Here is an 18,651-nt window from a genome sequence, read left to right on the forward strand (position 1 = left end):
TATTATAGGTCATATTAGAGAAATCTGGAAACACTGGACAGTTACTTTAAGACAGACAATTGATTTTGTTTATCTCAGCTAGCTTAACATCTAATGGAAAATACAAGGAAGGGGCTGAAAAGCCTCCATGGATAGAAATGGAGGACTCACCTGATCATAATACTTGTTGATGTACTTATACAGTTCATGCAGGGCCACAAGGTAGTTCACCTCGCCAGCATAATTCTGTAAAGAAAGAAGGTAGAAATACTCATTAAAACTTTGTTGGTACAGAAATTCTACGTGATCTATAGAAAAACAACCTAAGACCTACAGCACAATATTAACCTCAAAACACCAAGGTGTAGTTATTGTACATGTAACATACTCGAGATAGTCCTGCTAGTGCAGAATTCATTTCCTGGTCACTGGCAGAAATGGTCTGCCTGATGTCAGCATAGTATCTGAAAGGAGGGGGGGGGGGGGGGGGGGGTAGTGAAGGAATGGGAATCTGAGATTATTGCACCCTCCATAATATCCATATGCTATCCATGTCTCATACAACACTAATTCACCAATTTCATGCAAATGAATACATTACAATTCTTCTGACATGAGTTCCCTATATAGCTACGGCAGTGGTGTGTGCTGCCAAGCCGACAGACTCTCCCCAGAAGAATCCCTGCATGCTCAGTGAGCCCGCTCCATGGCACTGACAGATTAGCTGTGCCCTCTCTGCCTTGCCCAGGGTCATATTCTCACCTCTCTACCATCTGCTTGTACCGTGGGATATCTCTGGCATACAGCAACTTGTTGATAGGAGAGTCCTAGAAGGAAAACATTTCATGTTCTACTCAAAACACAGTAAGGTTCCATGAGTGTTTAGAACCTGCATGCTCTCATACTCTCTCTCTATTCTTCTTTATTTCATTCAATCCCCCCTGGCATCTCTACTCTCCCTTCATTTCTGCTAGACCTTCCATTCCCCCAGGCCCTTAACCTTCTCAGTAATGTCTCCTCTCCGTGTTTGTCTCACCCTGCCCAGCTTGTGCTCTGCAATGGTACAGGAATCCATGAAGGTCTGGGCTATGACAGACAACACAGCGTCCACGTGGTCTGATGCCTGAACGTCAAAGATGAACTGAGGGTTCTTCAGGATGTTAATCCAGAACCTCAGGGGTAAACTGGTGGGAAAACAAACAATTAGCTCAATCAATTTAGGAGTCTACAATCTCACCATGTTCAACCTGTAGACCAATGTGCCTCACAGAGTGTAGTCTAACATTCGCAATCGCAGATGTACTTTCGATGGGTAATGTTGCCCATGCTACATCAATGGACAGCCCGGTGCATTCTGGGCTATTGTGGGACAAGCTCATTCAAGGAGTGAATGGGATTCTATTGAGCGCAAGCTTAAAAATCTAACGTTAACACAAATTTCCTCAACAAGAACTTCAACATTACAAATCTTTTCTGAGATGTGAGATAATTGTAATTATAATGTAAGTAAGATGGAGCAGGAGATGAAGGCAGACGTTTCATGTGCCCAAACCGATTGTGTTATTTTGGTAGGTTATTTGCGTTGTTTGTAACTTATTTTTTTACTTGTTTTGTACATAATATTGCCGCTACCGTCTTTTATAACCGAAAATAACTTCTGGACATCAGGACTGCGATTATTCACCACGGACTGGCAGAATCATTTTCTTCCTTTAACGAGTCTGGCGAGACTGACGCGAACGATACTGCTTTCTCGGGAACAGACCCAGATCCCCGTGATTTGTGTGAAGAGGAGGCGGAGAAAAAGGGTCCGGAGTGCGGGCTGCCTTCTGAGAATTTGTAGGCAATCGAATAAACCCCCACATCCTTTCATTCTACTAGCAAACGTGCAATCTTTGGACAATAAAATAGATGATCTACGCGGAAGATTAAACTACCAACAGGATATTAAAAACTGTGATATCTTATGCTTCACGGGGTCGTGGCTGAATGACGACACTATCAACATACAGCTGGCTGGCATTTTGTAAATAACAGCTCGTGCACGATATCTAAGGAAGTCTCGAGCTATTGCTCGCCTGAGGTAGAGTATCTCATGATAAGCTGTAGACCACATTATCTACCTAGAGAGTTTTCATCTGTATTTTTCGTAGCTGTTTACATACCACCACAGTCAGAGGCTGGCACTAAGACAGCATTGGATGAGCTGTATTCCGCCATATACAAACAAGAAAATGCTCAACCAGAGGCGGCACTCCTAGTCGCCGGGGACTTTAATGCAGGGAAACTTAAATCTGTTTAACCAAAAATCTATCAGCATGTTAAATGTGCAACCAGAGGGAAAAAACTCTGGACCACCTTTACTCCACACACAGAGATGCATACAAAGCTCTCCCTTGCCTTCCATTTAGCAAATCTGACCATAATTATATCCTCCTGATTCCATAAAAAATTTAAGCAGGGAGCACCAGTGACTAGATCAATAAAAAAGTTGTCAGATTAAGCAGATGCTAAGCATGACTGTTTGGGATTCCTCCAATGGCATTGACAAGTACACAAAAATCAAATCAAATGTATTTATATAGCCCTTCGTACATCAGCTGATATCTCAAAGTGCTGTACAGAAACCCAGCCTAAAACCCAAAACAGCAAGCAATACAGGTGTAGAAGCACCACATCAGTCATTGGCTTCATCAATAAGTGCATTGATGATGTCGTCCCCTATGTGACCGTACGTACATACCCCAACCAGAAGCCATGGATTACAGGCAACATCCGCACTGAGCTAAAGGCTAGAGCTGCCACTTTCAAGGAGCGGGACTCTAACCTGGAAGCTTATAAGAAATCCCGCTACACCCTCCGATGAACCATCAAACAGACAAAGTGTCAATACAGGACTATGATCGAATCGTACTACACCGGCTCTGAATGTCGGCGGATGTGGCAGGGCTTGCAAACCATTACATTCTACAAAGGGAAGCACAGCCGAGAGCTGCCCAGTGACACGAGCCTACCAGACGAGCTAAACTACTTCTATGCTCGCTTCAAGGCAAATAACACAGAAACATGCGTGAGAACACCAGCTCTTCTGGAATACTGTGATCACACTCTCCGCAGTCGATGTGAGTAAGACCTTTAAACAGGTCAACATTCACAAGGCCGCAGGGCCAGACGGATTACCAGAACGTGTACTGCGAGCATGACAGCTTCACTGACATTTTCAACCACTCCCTGTCCGGGTCTGTAATACCAATATGTTTTAAGCAGACCACCATAGCATCTGTTCCCAAGAACACTAAGATAACCTTCCTGAATGACTACCGACCCGTAGCAGTCACGCCTGTAGCCATGAAGTGCTTTGAAAGGCTGGTCATGGCTCTCATCAACACCATTATCCCAGAAACCCTAGACCCACTCCAATGTGCATACTGCCCAAACAGATCCACAGGAGATACAATCTCTATTGCACTCCACGCTGCCCTTTCCCACCTGGAAAAAAGTAATACCTATGTGAGAATGCTATTCAATGACTCAGCATTTAACACTATAGTGCCCTCAAAGTTCATCAATAAGCTAAGGACCCTGGGACTAAACACCTCCCTCTGCAACTGGATCCTGGACTTCCTGACGGGCCACTCCCAGGTGGAAATGGTAGGTAAAAACACATCCGCCACGCTGATCCTCAACACAGGGGCCCCTCAGGGGTGCGTGTTCAGTCCCCTCCTGTACTCCATGTTCACTCATGACTGCACAGCCAGGCACGACTTCAACACCATCATTAAGTTTTCCGATGACACAACAGTGGTAGGCCTGATCACCGACAATGATGAGACCTGGCCGTGTGGTGCCAGTACAACCACCTCTCCCTCAACGTGATCAGGACAAAGAAGATGATTGTGGACTACAGGAAAAAGAGGACAGAGCCACCCCCATTCTCATCGACGGGGCTGCAGTGGAACAGGTTGAGAGCGTCAAGTTCTTTGGTGTCCACATCACCAACGAACTAACATGGTCCAAGCACACCAAGACAGTTGTGAAGAGGGCCCGAAAAAACCTATTCCCCCTTAGGAGACTAAAATGATTTGGCATGGGCCCTCAGATCCTCAAAAGTTTCTACAGCTGCACCATTGAGAGCATCCTGACTAGTTGCATCACTGCCTGGTATGGCAACTGCTCGGGCTCCGACCGCATGGCACTACAGAGGGTAGTGCGAACAGCCCAGTACATCACTGGGGCCAAGCTTCCTGCCATCCAGGACCTCTATACCAGGCGGTGTCAGAGGAAGGCCCTAAAAATTGTCAAAGACTCCAGCCACCCTAGTCATACCGGAGCGCCAAGTCTAGGTCCAAGAGGCTTCTAAACAGCTTCTCCCCCAAGCACTAAGACTCATGAACACCTAATCAAATGCCTATCCAGACTATTTGCATTCCCCCTTCTTTTACACCACTGCTACTCTCTGTTGTTATCATCTATGCATAGTCACTTTAATAACTCTACCTACATGTTTTGGCCTTTCTAGGGAGTTTTTCCTAGCCCCTGTGCTTCTATACCTGCATTGCTTGCTGTTTGGGGTTTTAGGCTGGGTTTCTGTACAGCACTTTGAGATATCAGCTGATGTACGAAGGGCTTTATAAATACATTTTATTTTATTTGATGTTCATATTACCTCAATTAACCTGTTCCCCTGCACATTGACTCTGTACCGGTAACCCCTTGTATATAGTCTCGCTATTGTTATTTTACTGCTGCTCTTTAATTACTTGTTACTTTTGATTTCTTATTCTTAGCCATATTTTTAAAAACTGCATTGTTGGTTTGGGGCTCATAAGTAAGCATTTTACTGTACGTGTTACACCTGTTGTATTCGGCGCATGTGACTCATAACATTTGATTTGATTTGAATTAACTTGTTATCTGTAGTATCGTATAGCTTTGGAATCGTAACATTACGTACTTTAGAGAAAAATAGACGTTTCTCCACATATACACTGACTTTGAGAACATTGGCCGGTATTAAAATCTGACATGTATGATAGATGTTTTCACTATCTAAAAGTCATATTCCTATTAACTTCCAGTGTAGTGAGAGAGACTTTATCGCGGCCGGATTTCTGCCTGCTTGAACGCCAATAACTCAGATACTCATGAAAACGTGAAATGACCCAGAGAATAGATAGAACATCACTCGGAGATGCACAAAAACAATATAACATTCAAAATGGGTGAACCTTTCCTTCAATGACGAGGCCCTGATCTGTATTGGTTGCTGTTATTATAAAAGATATGAAACACTTCAGTGTTTGCAAGCAAATTAACCAGTAGTAGTGCTGAGTTGTTACCTGTTAGTCTTCCAGATGTGTATGGTCTCAGAGTCTGTGATGTTGTGTTGCAGAGCCTGCTCATCCAGCAGGTCAAAGAAGTACTTGACAGCCATGGGAACTGGCTGGTTAGTGCTCAGGATCACTGTGAACAAGTCATCCACAAACTTCTGCAGTGTGCCCTGGGAGGATGAGCAGGAAGTTATGGGAATAAATATGTGCAAATGTTGAGTGTAAATTGTTACAAATACTGTTTGTGGGTGAGCCTGTGTGTGTGGGATTGTGTTGCATGTGCATTATGGCACCTTCATGGAGAGTAGGCGAGTGAGGTAGATCTCAGGGATGGCTTTGGCTCTCTCTCTCTCCCTCAGGCTGCCACGCCTGTGTTTGGGAAGGTCTGGCTCCTCGTTGGCTTTCACCAGGTGCCAGAGCTTCACACCTCCCTCGTCCCCATCGTCCAACATAGGTGTCTCTGTAAGACAGAGGAACACGCATGGTCATACAGTGCCCCTGCAGGCCATCTCTGACCTAGTCTTGGTAGATAAGGTAAGGTCCCCCATAATACAGTTGAAGTGCTGTTTCTTCAGAAAAACACCATTGCTAGTTATACAGTATCACACCGTAACAACATAATATTGTGTGAATTGCCTGAATGTGGTTGTTGTGTTCTATTGATGCTAAACACTATCCTATGACCATGCTGCCCTAGATTATAGATTAGTTGAGACTCAATCTCTCCAGGAGTGTAATCATGGCTGTCATTGTGCAGACTCACTCTCTCCAGGAGTGTAATCATGGCTGTCATTGTGCAGACTCACTCTCTCCAGGAATGTAATCATGGCTGTCATTGTGCAGACTCACTCTCTCCAGGAATGTAATCATGGCTGTCATTGTGGATGTGTTTGGTGTTCCGGGGTACCAGTGCAACAGTGGCTCCATCCGGAACCTGCAGACCATTTGTGAAATCATGAAATCAAGTTAACTTCTTATGGCTGGGGGCAGTATTGAGTAGCTTGGATGAATAAGGTGCCCAGAGTAAACTGCCTGCTACTCAGGCATATTATTAGTACATTTTGATAGAAAACACTCTGAAGTTTCTAAAACTGTTTGAATGATGTCTGTGAGTATAACAGAACTCATATGGCAGGCAAAAACCTGAGAAAAAAATCCAACCAGGAAGTGGGAAATTTGAGGTTTGTAGGTTAAGTCTTTGCCTATCCAAGATACAGCGTAAATTTGGTCCAATTGCGGTCGTGAGAGCGACCTGCGTTCCTTTTCATTTCTAAAGACAAAGGAATTGTCCGGTTGAAACATCATTGAAGATTTATGTTAAAAACATCCTAAAGATTGATTCTATACATCGTTTGACATGTTTCTACGAACTGTAATATAACTTTTTTGACTATTTGTCTGGACTAAGTGACTGCGCCTCGTGAATTCGAATTTGTGAACTAAACACGTGAACAAAAAGGAGGTATTTGGACATAAATGATGGACTTTATCGAACAAAACAAACATTTATTGTGGAACTGGGATTCCTGGGAGTGCATTCCAATGAAGATCATCAAAGGTAAGTGAATATTTATAATGCTATTTCTGACTTCTGTTGACTCCACAACATGGTGGGTATCTGTATGGCTTGTTTTGGTGCCTGAGCGCTGTACTCAGATAATTGCATGGTGTGCTTTTTCCATAAAGCTTTTTTGAAATCTGACATAGCATTTGCATTATGGAGAAGTATATCTTTAACAAAGTAACAAAAAGGAGACTTTACAGTGATGTAGTTAGTCATTCTGTTTAAAGGGATTGTTACACATTTTATCTACTTCCCCAGAGTCAGATAAATTCATGGATACCATTTGTATGTCTCTGTGTGCAATTTCAAGGTAGTTTCTGGAGGCATTGCTAACTGATGTTTGCGCAATGACAAAGTCTGCAGGAGCAGCTAGCATGTTACTAGAAAAAATGGCTTCATAGCCAAAATATCGAACTATCCCTTTTTATTTTATTTATTTATTTTACCTTTATTTAACCAGGTAGGCAAGTTGAGAACAAGTTCTCATTTACAATTGCGACCTGGCCAAGATAAAGCAAAGCAGTTCGACAGATAAAACGACACAGAGTTACACATGGAGTAAAAACAAACATACAGTCAATAATGCAGTATAAACAAGTCTATATACAATGTGAGCAAATGAGGTGAGAAGGGAGGTAAAGGCAAAAAAGGCCATGATGGCAAAGTAAATACAATATAGCAAGTAAAATACTGGAATGGTAGTTTTGCAATGGAAGAATGTGCAAAGTAGAAATAAAAAATAATGGGGTGCAAAGGAGCAAAATAAATAAATAAATAAAAATTAAATACAGTTGGGAAAGAGGTAGTTGTTTGGGCTAAATTATAGGTGGGCTATGTACAGGTGCAGTAATCTGTGAGCTGCTCTGACAGTTGGTGCTTAAAGCTAGTGAGGGAGATAAGTGTTTCCAGTTTCAGAGATCTTTAAGGGGGATAGGGAGGGATATAATGTGATGGGATGTTTGGCCTGCTGTATCTGACCTTGTAATGCTGCAGGGTGTTGAGGCGTTTCCAGGAGCCCTGCACCACCGACGTCAGGTCCTCGTCAGACAGAATCAGGTGACCTGCCGTGCCCGCACGCCACTCTGATCAAGGACACAATACAGAAAATGAATTAGTTCATTATAAATGATACGACCAAGAAGGGATTCTGTTGGCTTTGTCAATTCTATAGTATGTCCATTAACGTGGATACATGTTATTTGGCTTGACTTCAACCTGGCATGCCAGGGTGGACGAGGATGTCACCTTTTCATATTGCACAGTGAATGATAGAGAGCTGTAGCGGAGGCTCACCCAGGTGGAGAGAGTCTGTGTGGGGCCTCTGGGAGAAGGACATGCTCTTCCATGCTTGCTCCAGGAGCTTCTCCTTCACCTGGGTTATGGTGTCACAGTCCAGAACCTTGGCAGGAGCCGTCTGGGGTATGCCACCGTTGCCTGTCGCTGGCATGAGGACATTCAGTGTCTGAAAGGTTATTGGTGGATCATTATACCACTATCCTGAAACTAGGACTACTTCACAACTCCTTCCTTTCCAGCCTCTGCTTTGTAATGCAACAGAAAGCCTTGCATGTAGATGTGTATTAATGGTAAAGGGACATCAGGGATTATGTGTGCTTTGCTCTCACCAGGGTTTTGTAATCTACATCCTCGCGGAGCAGCCTGTTGTCGTTGAGTGTATACTTGGCCTTTCCTGTCACAACGTCCACCGGTCCCTTGTCCACCTGGTGTTTAATGGCTCTGAACAGCATGTAGAAGGATTCCCCTGCAGTGTCCTAATAACACAACACAGAGACATGGTTCTCTGTCTCTTTAGTGAGGAGACACAGGGGGTGAATGGGGACATGGTCCTCTGTCTCTTTAGTAAGGAGACAGGGGGGTGAATGGGGACATGGTTCTCTGTCTCTTTAATAAGGAGACAGGGGGTTGAATGGGGACATGGTTCTCTGTCTCTTTAATAAGGAGACAGGGGGTTGAATGGGGACATGGTCCTCTGTCTCTTTAGTAAGGAGACACAGGGGGTGAATGGGGACATGGTCCTCTGTCTCTTTAGGTAGGAGACAGGGGAGTGAATGGGGACATGGTTCTCTGCCTCTTTAGTAAGGAGACACAGGAGGTGAATGGGAACATGGTTCTCTGTCTCTTTAATAAGGAGACACAGGGGGTGAATGGGGACATGGTTCTCTGTCTCTTTAGTGAGGAGACACAGGAGGTGAATGGGGACATGGTTCTCTGTCTCTTTAGTGAGGAGACACAGGAGGTGAATGGGGACATGGTTCTCTGTCTCTTTAGTGAGGAGACACAGGAGGTGAATGGGGACATGGCAGGCTGAGAGACTCACCCTCAGGAAGGTAAACAGACACATTGACATCCAGTTGGTCAGCAGTTTCTCCACCACTGACTCAGTTCTGAAACAGGACATCATATTCGATATGAATGTGTCTGCTATTGATAAGAACACCCATCCACAACAGACTTTAGAAGACCTCGCAAGAAGCCTGTCATTACCAAGACTGAGGAGAACATCCTACAGATCATCCACCTCACCTTCGGAGCATCAGTCTGGGGTTCTTGGCCATGTACTGCACCACCAGGTCATTGAGCAGAGTCTTCAGGATGTCAGTGAAGTACTCCAGCTTCCCATGCAGGGCCACGGTGAGCAGGGAGGCCACGTAGGCCCGGTCCCGAGGGGAAAAGGTCCGTTGCACCTCCAGGGTGTGGATGAACTGGGGTCAAAACAGTGACACAGTGAAAGAGAAGCATTAAATATATGCATTATGATATTACTATGATATTACTATAGATGTTTTAGAGTCTGAATGCCATTGAGGTAGTTTGAGTTCAATCAACAACAAAAGAGACTGGACATCATACTTATTCAGAGTCAGTAGAGGTTACCGTGGTGAGGAATAGTTTGCTGTTGAGGAGGTTGGACAACTGAACCAGCCCCTGCTCCACCGTCTGTCTACGGCACTCCGGCACGTCCAAATCTCGCCTCAGTGGCGACTCCCGGTGGCCAGGGAAGAAAATGCGCTCTGCATATGCCCTATAGTCCAGGAAGGGGATACCAGAACCCACCAGGTCACTGGAACAGTCCATCATTTCAGTCATCAGGTCTGCACAGAGGAAGAGGGAGGGAAACAAACCACATTGAGATAGAATGACAATCTTTTTAGCAACAGCATATGCAACCCACACCCGAAAAAAAAACATCTTATTTATGTCCACTTTAGGTTTTTGAGATATAAGATGATGTTATGTCCAGGTCTCGCTTGAAAAATAGATGTTTATCTCAACAAGAAAAAACTGGTAAAATATCAGTTAAATAAAGAAATAAAACATTTACATGTGAATTTATTGCTTATGGTGCTTTCTCATACCTGTGAACTCCTTCTTGCAGCGGTCCCTCACACTGGTCTCCAGATTCTCCAGCTGAATCTGGACCTTCTTGTAGTCCCTCACGGCCTGTTTGCTCTTCCTCCTGACAGAGAGACATATGGACAGACAGAAGAGCTCACATCCAGTATACCGAGCATTACTTTGAACAGATGAAATGGTTTATACTTGGTAGACTAGTGACTGTGTCGGCACCCACCTGTATATGACCACTATGGCGAGGATGATGAGGACTATGATGGAGGCCCCACACCCACCTGTACAGTGCCTTGCGAAAGTATTCGGCCCCCTTGAACTTTGCGACCTTTTGCCACATTTCAGGCTTCAAACATAAAGATATAAAACTGTATTTTTTTGTGAAGAATCAACAACAAGTGGGACACAATCATGAAGTGGAACGACATTTATTGGATATTTCAAACTTTAACAAATCAAAAACTGAAAAATTGGGCGTGCAAATTATTCAGCCCCTTTACTTTCAGTGCAGCAAACTCTCTCCAGAAGTTCAGTGAGGATCTCTGAATGATCCAATGTTGACCTAAATGACTAATGATGATAAATACAATCCACCTGTGTGTAATCAAGTCTCCGTATAAATGCCCATGCACTGTGATAGTCTCAGAGGTCCGTTAAAAGCGCAGAGAGCATCATGAAGAACAAGGAACACACCAGGCAGGTCTGAGATACTGTTGTGAAGAAGTTTAAAGCCGGATTTGGATACAAAAAGATTTCCCAAGCTTTAAACATCCCAAGGAGCACTGTGCAAGCGATAATATTGAAATGGAAGGAGTATCAGACCACTGCAAATCTACCAAGACCTGGCCGTCCCTCTAAACTTTCAGCTCATACAAGGAGAAGACTGATCAGAGATGCAGCCAAGAGGCCCATGATCACTCTGGATGAACTGCAGAGATCTACAGCTGAGGTGGGAGACTCTGTCCATAGGACAACAATCAGTCGTATATTGCACAAATCTGGCCTTTATGGAAGAGTGGCAAGAAGAAAGACATTTCTTAAAGATATCCATAAAAAAGTGTTGTTTAAAGTTAGCCACAAGCCACCTGGGAGACACACCAAACATGTGGAAGAAGGTGCTCTGGTCAGATGAAACCAAAATTGAACTTTTTGGCAACAATGCAAAACGTTATGTTTGGCGTAAAAGCAACACAGCTCATCACCCTGAACACACCATCCCCACTGTCAAACATGGTGGTGGCAGCATCATGGTTTGGGCCTGCTTTTCTTCAGCAGGGACAGGGAAGATGGTTAAAATTGATGGGAAGATGGATGGAGCCAAATACAGGACCATGGACTACGATGGAGGCCCCACACCCACCTGTATATGAGCATTATGATGAGGACAATGAGGGCTACGATGGAGGCCCCACCCCCACACCCACCTGTATATGAGCATTATGATGAGGACAATGAGGAGGCCCCACCCCCACACCCACCTGTATATGAGCATTATGATGAGGACAATGATGAGGCCCCACTCCCACACCCACCTGTATATGAGCACTATGATGAGGACGATGAGGGCTACGATGGAGGCCCCCACCCCCAAGCCCACCTGGGCCTCCAGGGGGAAGGTGGACTGGACCTGGGTGTCATACTGCACTCTGCCCAGGGAGAAGTTCAGGTTGCCCATCTGGACCTGGGACAAGACAGCGATGGATTTTAGAGTGGGAGGATTGATGTGTTTTATACTGTACATCTCAACCCTACTATCACCACAACTATAGTCACTAGATCATCCATCAACAGCATTACTCATCACATTCAGAGTTACAGGTGTGACTATCCTCCAGAATGTAAGACGTGCCCTCTCTGATTTCCAATTTCAACAGTGGTAACCCAAGGAGTGAGGACGTACAGTGAACTCGGGGAGAGAATCCATGCCCTCTTGCTTCTTGCTGGCCATCACTGAGGGCTGCTGGGATGGAGGCTCACAGTAGAGGTGGTTATGGGTCAAGGTCTTCACCGAGCACACCCCATCCCCGATCAGAGCCACCACCTCCTCCTTAAAGATGGCCAGGTCCAGGTTCTCCCCCTGATTCAGAACCATACTGTTATTAGACAAAAACAGACAACACTCATAGGCTCTGAAAAACTGTTGCAGAAGCTGTTATGGTAGTTGAGATGGGATGTAGCAGACACCTCCACAGAGATGATGCTGCCAGGTTTGTGCTGGTAGGGTTTGCTGGGGTCATTCTGGTTCAGTGGGTACAGTCTGGGGTTGAGCTCATAACTGAAAGCACCGCTGCCCACAGCGCTGAAGTCAAAGTGCAGGTTATCCAGTAGGAAGTCCACCTTGACCCGGGCACTGTGGGCCTCCGTCCCCACGGCAGGCGTAGGGCACAGCATCAGAGAGGAGCTGCTCACTGCACAGCGCGTCTCAAACTGGAGAGGGAGAGATGAGACAGAGGAGTTTATTTATAGATCAAGCACATAGAAACGTGATATTTTTTGCAGCAAAAAGAGTAAGGATGTTTTGCCATTTGCTATTTAGGGAAAGCAGTGAATAATTCTCAACTTTACGGTGATACATCACAGGACATTATGAAAGAAAAGAGTGTATATCCCTAAATGGAAGCAAGGAGACAACTGAACATCATATTAGAGGACTCAACACGCATTTCCAGTTGACCTGTTTGACAACACAGAGCATGTCTTCAGGACAGTCTGGCTCAGGAACTATCCGTCTTTGCCTCTTGAGTGGGATTTCTCTACGTCTCACTCTACTCTCTCCATCTCTGCTGCTCCTCCTCGTCCTCCTGTTCTTCCTCGGAGAGAGGGACTCCAGAGGACTAACGGTCACCCGGATTCTGGGCTCCTGGACTACATCCAGGTTTTGTCCGGACACACGTATCAGTCTTCCACCACTGGACACACAGAGAGAAGACTTTAATAACAAAATGGTATATATTTCTGACACAATGTGTTGTGAGTGACAGTGTTCCACCCACCTGAGAAAGCTTTTGGAGGGTGTAGCCTTGGTTACGTTAGGGTCTGAGGTGTAATAGTAAATGTCTCCCTCTAGATGGCGCTCTGCTCTACCAAATCGGACAGTGATTCCATGTGCTCCAGTTCTGTTGCTGCCTCCAGTCATACATGTAATCTGGTCATCCTTGACCTCCGAGGAGCTAGAGAATGAGTTGAACCAGATATCACAACTACCGCTACAGAATGTTACAGGGCTTTTATTGAGGAAACTGACAAATGAATGATGAATTCTCTCACATAACGCAGACACCACTGTAAACCACTGTTTTATCTGGTGACTGAATGTTACAGATACGTAAGAGGCTCACATGAGGCATGGGACTCCTCCAATCAGCACGCTGACCTCACTGAGGTGTCCAGTCGTTAGGCTCTGGCCCATTACGGTCAACGCAGAGCCCCCAGCCTTGGGCCCCTTACGAGGGGCTATCTCCAACAGAACTGGGTCCTGAGAAGAAGAGAAAGGGCATTAGAAAAGAAAACTTTATCAGACTTCATTTGAGGGCCAGTATTGTCCACTCGGCTAGATCAGCATTTTAATAGAAGATAACAAAGTCTGTTATAGATACCTGGAAGCTGAACCTGTGACTGGAGAGTCCAAGCCCTCCTCCTTTCACCTCGACTGAGGCCTGGCCACTCTTCTGTCCCCCACTGGCTGTGGTCTCACACACAATCCTACAGAACAATGGAGGATTAAAGCAGGTTACTACTCTGAATGCAGATACAACTAGAGATGCAGAATATAGAAAAAAATTAACATATTTGCATGAGAAGAACATTACCTAGAGGAGATCTCATATCTGCTGTTGATGACCGTGCAGGGGACACCAGCTAAAGTGACAGAGTTCTGGATGTCTTCAGCTTTCTGTCCCAGATTGGAGCCTGAGATGGTCACCACAGTACCACCATCTACTGGTCCAGAGATGGGCTCCATCTGCAACACAGTCGTGGAGAAGTCAACAAACGAGTCTATTTCACTGTCTGAAGACGAAAACACATGAAAGGACAATGACCCAAATCAAGCCTCACAAAGTGGATGACGGGTGCTGGGCAAGACTGCTTGATCTCGCCAGCGCAGGAGTCCCGGTAACTGCATCTGGAACGAGCTCCCCCGCACCACACACAGCCATACTTCTGATCAGCCATACGACACCGGCTGCAGTCTGACCGGCCCACAGAGCAGTTAAACAACGTCACTGGAACAGAGAGGATACCACAAGTCAACGACCCAACAACAGCACAGATCTACATCAATAGGTCTTCTCCTTTGTAACCTACCATGAAGGTCATCAGCACTATCAATCTGAAAGGTGTCTCTCCTCCTCACATTGATCATGGCATCGTACTCCACCGCAAAGGCAGTATAGGCATACTGCAACAACATGACAAAATAAGTCAGTCTTAGCCGTGATCGTAATCATAGCTTTCCTGCATAGCTGAAATATCACCCTTCAAAAAAACATGAAACAGACAAACACTGTTCAAATGAACAGCATTTATGCAATACCACAGGAACTGATATTGAATAGAGAGTGACCTGGTGTAGCTGGCAGGTGATGAAGTAGAGAGAGGGCTGGGTTTCCTCTGTCTCCACGTACGCGTCCACCACCACTGACCGTCCCTCGATGGTCAGGACACACTCATAGTCCAGACCCTCATCCTGATCACACACAGGCACACGCCAGTAGATGATACAGACCGCATTTCACACACAACGCACCTGAAGACAAGTAAACCCTCAGCCAGCATTCCTCACCCACCTGGAAGAGGTGAAGGTGGCGTCCCACCAGAGTGATCTTCCGCTCCACATTAACAGGAAGTAGAGAGGAGCCCTGGACCTTCTCCACACACGGGCAGTCCTACTCACATTATAGGACATGTTACAGGACACACACACAGGGGACATCAAACTTAACAGCATCCTACATCCCCAGGTGATGTCTCATCAGTTTCAGTCATTAAAAGGGCCGTTCTGCACTTGCTACATACTTGTTGACTTAGAAATTAATGATATGTACCCTTTTATTCTTGAAAAATATAACTTATAAATAAATGCCTCATGAACTTAATTCGTATCCCATCAGAACCCAAACATAAGCTTGTTTTACCCCAATGTTTTTAAACAAAGTAAAAAACACACAAAAAACCCTCAAAACATGGCTAAAACGACATGTTTTTACGTCACGGAGGGTCAGTCCATGCGGTCATAGCTGTCTATGAATTTGAGAGTGGCTACATTTCTCTCAGCCCCATCCCTCATCTGTTGACCAAAACAGGGACACTTTGTTATTGTTTCAAAGTATAATTGCTGCTTTAAACCAGATTTACTGTTAGAACAATTCACAATTAATCCCACTCCAAAATTTTGCTCTATAGTCTAAAGGTCTATAACATGAGATCGAGGAAAATAACAAAGAATCACTGACAAACAATTTGTAAAACAAAAAACAGCAGGTTTAGTGTGAACTGAAGACAGCCATGTTTTGAATGCTTTGAGCTCCAAAGCATTGCCAGTTGACAACTTCAATGACACTCAAAACACACAACATAATGGTGATGCTGTTTACACACATCACACATATCATGACATAAATAAGAGGGTAGGAATTTGGGATCAAATTAAGAGTAACCTATTTAACACAATGCAAATGCACTTATCTGATTAAACACATGTCTTGTACTGGGTGCATCAGCTAGACAGCCACTGGCAGTGGAAGCCCTGGCCCACTCACCAGCAGAGCAAAGGAGTCAGACTGGTAGTCTGGTGAAGACTCAGACTCGGGGGCAGGTGTGAGGGTAAATGACTGAGAGGGCTGGTTTGATTCATCAACTCCAGAGGGCACTGTGGCAGACGATGTTGCAGGGTCTATGTTTGTCTCGGTCTCTCCCTCCCCCTTGTCCCATTCCCCAGTCCAGGGGGGTGAGGCAGGACGTTGGAAGGGGGCAAGGGGGATCTCATCCCTGTCAGAGCCAGTGGGCAGGTCCACTAACAGGGGGACAACACTGGAGATGGTTGAGGTAGTGTCAGGGGACGAGGGCTCCATCCCAGTGAGGCCAGTCAGTCCAGCAGTACTACTAGGAAACATCTCTAGAGCCTCGGGCCAGTCTAGCAGCTCAACCATGGTGACTGTTGTCTGCTCTGTTCCACCAGTAGTCCTGGAGAGACTCCCGTCTCCATCTCCCTCCACTTTGGTCTCTTCTGCGATGGCCCCTGCCTGCAGACTGGTTGTCACTTCCAGTGCAGTCGTAGCCTGGGTGGCCAGTGTGGTTGAAAATGTGGTGGTGGCGATGGTTTGTGAGAAGGTGGTGGGGACTGCAGTGGGCTCGGGGGTGGTGGGGGGAGTGGCTAAGGGCACATCCGTGCTGGCTGGGACTGGGGGAGTGGTCCTAACAGATACCTCTGTGTATGGGAGTGTTGGAGCAGCCAGAACAGTTGGAGTTACAGTATCAGATTGTTTGGTTGCTGGGGGAGTGGCTGTTGGTGGTTTCAACTTGAGATGGTAACAACATGACCAGAGAAGGAGAGAGGAGGGAACGACAGTAAAACGACAGGATAGGCAAGAAATCTTTGAAAATAAGACTGACATCACAAAAAAAACTAAATGTTTACAAAAAAAACAACTAAAACAGATACAATGGAATACGACAAGACATGAATGAACTAACAGTTACCCTAGGGCAGTTACCAGTTTCTCTACAAAGCAAACCTGAATAGGCTGGTTAGTAGATATAGTACGTTCCAGCTAGCAGTCCTGTAACTGCTCTGACTGATAAGCGTAGGTGGACTTACGTGTTTGTTGTAAATTGTGACTCCATCATCACAGGAAGTGTTGGGGGTGCAGAAGTGCTGGTGAAGACACCAGTTACAGCCCCAGCGACTGCTCACACACCCTCTGCACCTGAAAACAGAGAGAAGACGGAGACCGTGAGAGGTTAACAGGGAGAGAAATACAATTGTATTGAGGTAAAATGTCAGCATTTTAACTTACGGCATGCCTCCAGAGAGCTGTTGGACCACACCACAGTCAAAGAAGGTGAACTCCCAAGCAGCCACTGTCACATTGAGGAAGCGAAGGGACAGAGGGACGGTCACGGAGTCTGAGTAGGGGACGACATTAGTAGGATAGTTAACTATGGTGATAATTGAGAATGAGAGTGGAATCATTTTGCATTGTAATGTCCTATTGGTCTCCCACCAGTGTCACTCACCTTCTCCTTGGCCAATAAGAGGCAGCCTTCTGGTGTCGGGAGAAAGGCAGGTCACACCCGTGTCTGTGACGTTGGCAGGACTTTCCACATCCTGGTAGAAACATTTGTATTCTTCGCCTTCCACTAGACTGGGCAACCCCTTCACTGAAACAGCAATCTGAGAGAGAGACCGAGAGAGAGAGAGAGAGAGAGAGAGAGAGAGAGAGAGAGAGAGAGAGAGAGATCGACAGACCGAGACAGAGAGAACGAGAGAGAGAGAGAGAACGAGAGAGAGACAACGAGAGAGAGAGAATGAGAGAGAACGAGAGAGAGAACGATAGAGAACGAGAGAGAAAGAAAGAAAGAAAGAAAGAAAGAAAGAAAGAAAGAGGGACAGACAGGTGTCAAAGGGTATTTTATTCTATTCTATTCAAGCTCAAAACAATCACTGTATCTTGCTCTTCTCATGTCTTACATCTGTCTTCACTCCAAGGCTGATGTTATACAGGCTCAGGGATTGGATACTGAGACACTGCTGCTGCTGGTCAAAGCTCCACAGCCACTGGCCCTGCAGAGCCCCCCGACTGCACTGAGAACGCTGGCCACACCTGACATCACAGGGGGATGTGGGGGTGAGGGGTGGAACACAGGTCCAAAGAGAGGAACAAGTGAGAAGTTAACTTCTATTAACTTGACTCTCTGTGGTATAGAATTAGAATAGTCAGTTGGTGCTTCCTCACCTGCCCTCCAGAACACACCAGCCACAGTACGGCTCTCGGGCTGAGAGACAGGACTGACAGTCCAGGTGATCTCCACACTCTGCCACCGGCCGCTTCTCCACCTGAAATGTTACCCACACATCCCTTTCTTAAGAACAGCTGTACTCAGTATATACATGGACAATGAAGCCATAGAGGTGCTATTATTGTGTTCCCTAGCCAGGCTTTCTAATCTAAAAGGGAGAGTACCAACAGACAAAAGGCAAAAACACACCTGTACCTACCCTTGATCTACTTCACTGCATTCCACCCACCCAATCAAGGAAAAAAACAACACGTGGCTAAATCTAGTTGATGATTCCTTTTATTTATTTACCTTTAACCAGGCAAGTCAGTTAAGAACAAGTTCTTATTTTCAATGACGGCCTAGGAACAGTGGGTTAACTGCCTGTTCAGGGGCAGAACGACAGATTTG

At 45.5% G+C, this 18,651-nt stretch overlaps 1 protein-coding gene across 1 annotated transcript in view; it reads right to left on the reverse strand.

Moving 5' to 3' along the window:
* plxnb1a (plexin b1a) overlaps nucleotides 1–18,651 on the reverse strand; it is a 97,609-nt gene that overhangs the window by 4,319 nt on the left and 74,639 nt on the right. The window contains exons 6-37 of the mRNA XM_031794690.1: nucleotides 18,198–18,298; nucleotides 17,933–18,065; nucleotides 17,479–17,635; nucleotides 17,259–17,367; nucleotides 17,060–17,168; nucleotides 16,002–16,760; nucleotides 15,030–15,128; nucleotides 14,807–14,929; nucleotides 14,548–14,641; nucleotides 14,299–14,465; nucleotides 14,052–14,203; nucleotides 13,839–13,944; nucleotides 13,581–13,717; nucleotides 13,236–13,412; nucleotides 12,917–13,151; nucleotides 12,427–12,669; nucleotides 12,143–12,319; nucleotides 11,775–11,923; nucleotides 10,251–10,351; nucleotides 9,769–9,986; nucleotides 9,418–9,596; nucleotides 9,212–9,278; nucleotides 8,499–8,645; nucleotides 8,167–8,335; nucleotides 7,852–7,955; nucleotides 6,159–6,243; nucleotides 5,603–5,769; nucleotides 5,319–5,479; nucleotides 1,016–1,163; nucleotides 742–806; nucleotides 368–443; nucleotides 151–225 (exon numbers count right to left, since the gene is read on the reverse strand). Coding sequence (XP_031650550.1) covers nucleotides 151–225; nucleotides 368–443; nucleotides 742–806; nucleotides 1,016–1,163; nucleotides 5,319–5,479; nucleotides 5,603–5,769; nucleotides 6,159–6,243; nucleotides 7,852–7,955; nucleotides 8,167–8,335; nucleotides 8,499–8,645; nucleotides 9,212–9,278; nucleotides 9,418–9,596; nucleotides 9,769–9,986; nucleotides 10,251–10,351; nucleotides 11,775–11,923; nucleotides 12,143–12,319; nucleotides 12,427–12,669; nucleotides 12,917–13,151; nucleotides 13,236–13,412; nucleotides 13,581–13,717; nucleotides 13,839–13,944; nucleotides 14,052–14,203; nucleotides 14,299–14,465; nucleotides 14,548–14,641; nucleotides 14,807–14,929; nucleotides 15,030–15,128; nucleotides 16,002–16,760; nucleotides 17,060–17,168; nucleotides 17,259–17,367; nucleotides 17,479–17,635; nucleotides 17,933–18,065; nucleotides 18,198–18,298 — 4,989 coding nt within the window. The remainder of the gene's footprint in view (nucleotides 1–150; nucleotides 226–367; nucleotides 444–741; nucleotides 807–1,015; nucleotides 1,164–5,318; nucleotides 5,480–5,602; nucleotides 5,770–6,158; nucleotides 6,244–7,851; nucleotides 7,956–8,166; nucleotides 8,336–8,498; nucleotides 8,646–9,211; nucleotides 9,279–9,417; nucleotides 9,597–9,768; nucleotides 9,987–10,250; nucleotides 10,352–11,774; nucleotides 11,924–12,142; nucleotides 12,320–12,426; nucleotides 12,670–12,916; nucleotides 13,152–13,235; nucleotides 13,413–13,580; nucleotides 13,718–13,838; nucleotides 13,945–14,051; nucleotides 14,204–14,298; nucleotides 14,466–14,547; nucleotides 14,642–14,806; nucleotides 14,930–15,029; nucleotides 15,129–16,001; nucleotides 16,761–17,059; nucleotides 17,169–17,258; nucleotides 17,368–17,478; nucleotides 17,636–17,932; nucleotides 18,066–18,197; nucleotides 18,299–18,651) is intronic.

Source organism: Oncorhynchus kisutch, linkage group LG17 (assembly GCF_002021735.2).
Source record: "Oncorhynchus kisutch isolate 150728-3 linkage group LG17, Okis_V2, whole genome shotgun sequence".
NCBI classification, from domain to species: Eukaryota; Metazoa; Chordata; class Actinopteri; order Salmoniformes; family Salmonidae; genus Oncorhynchus; species Oncorhynchus kisutch.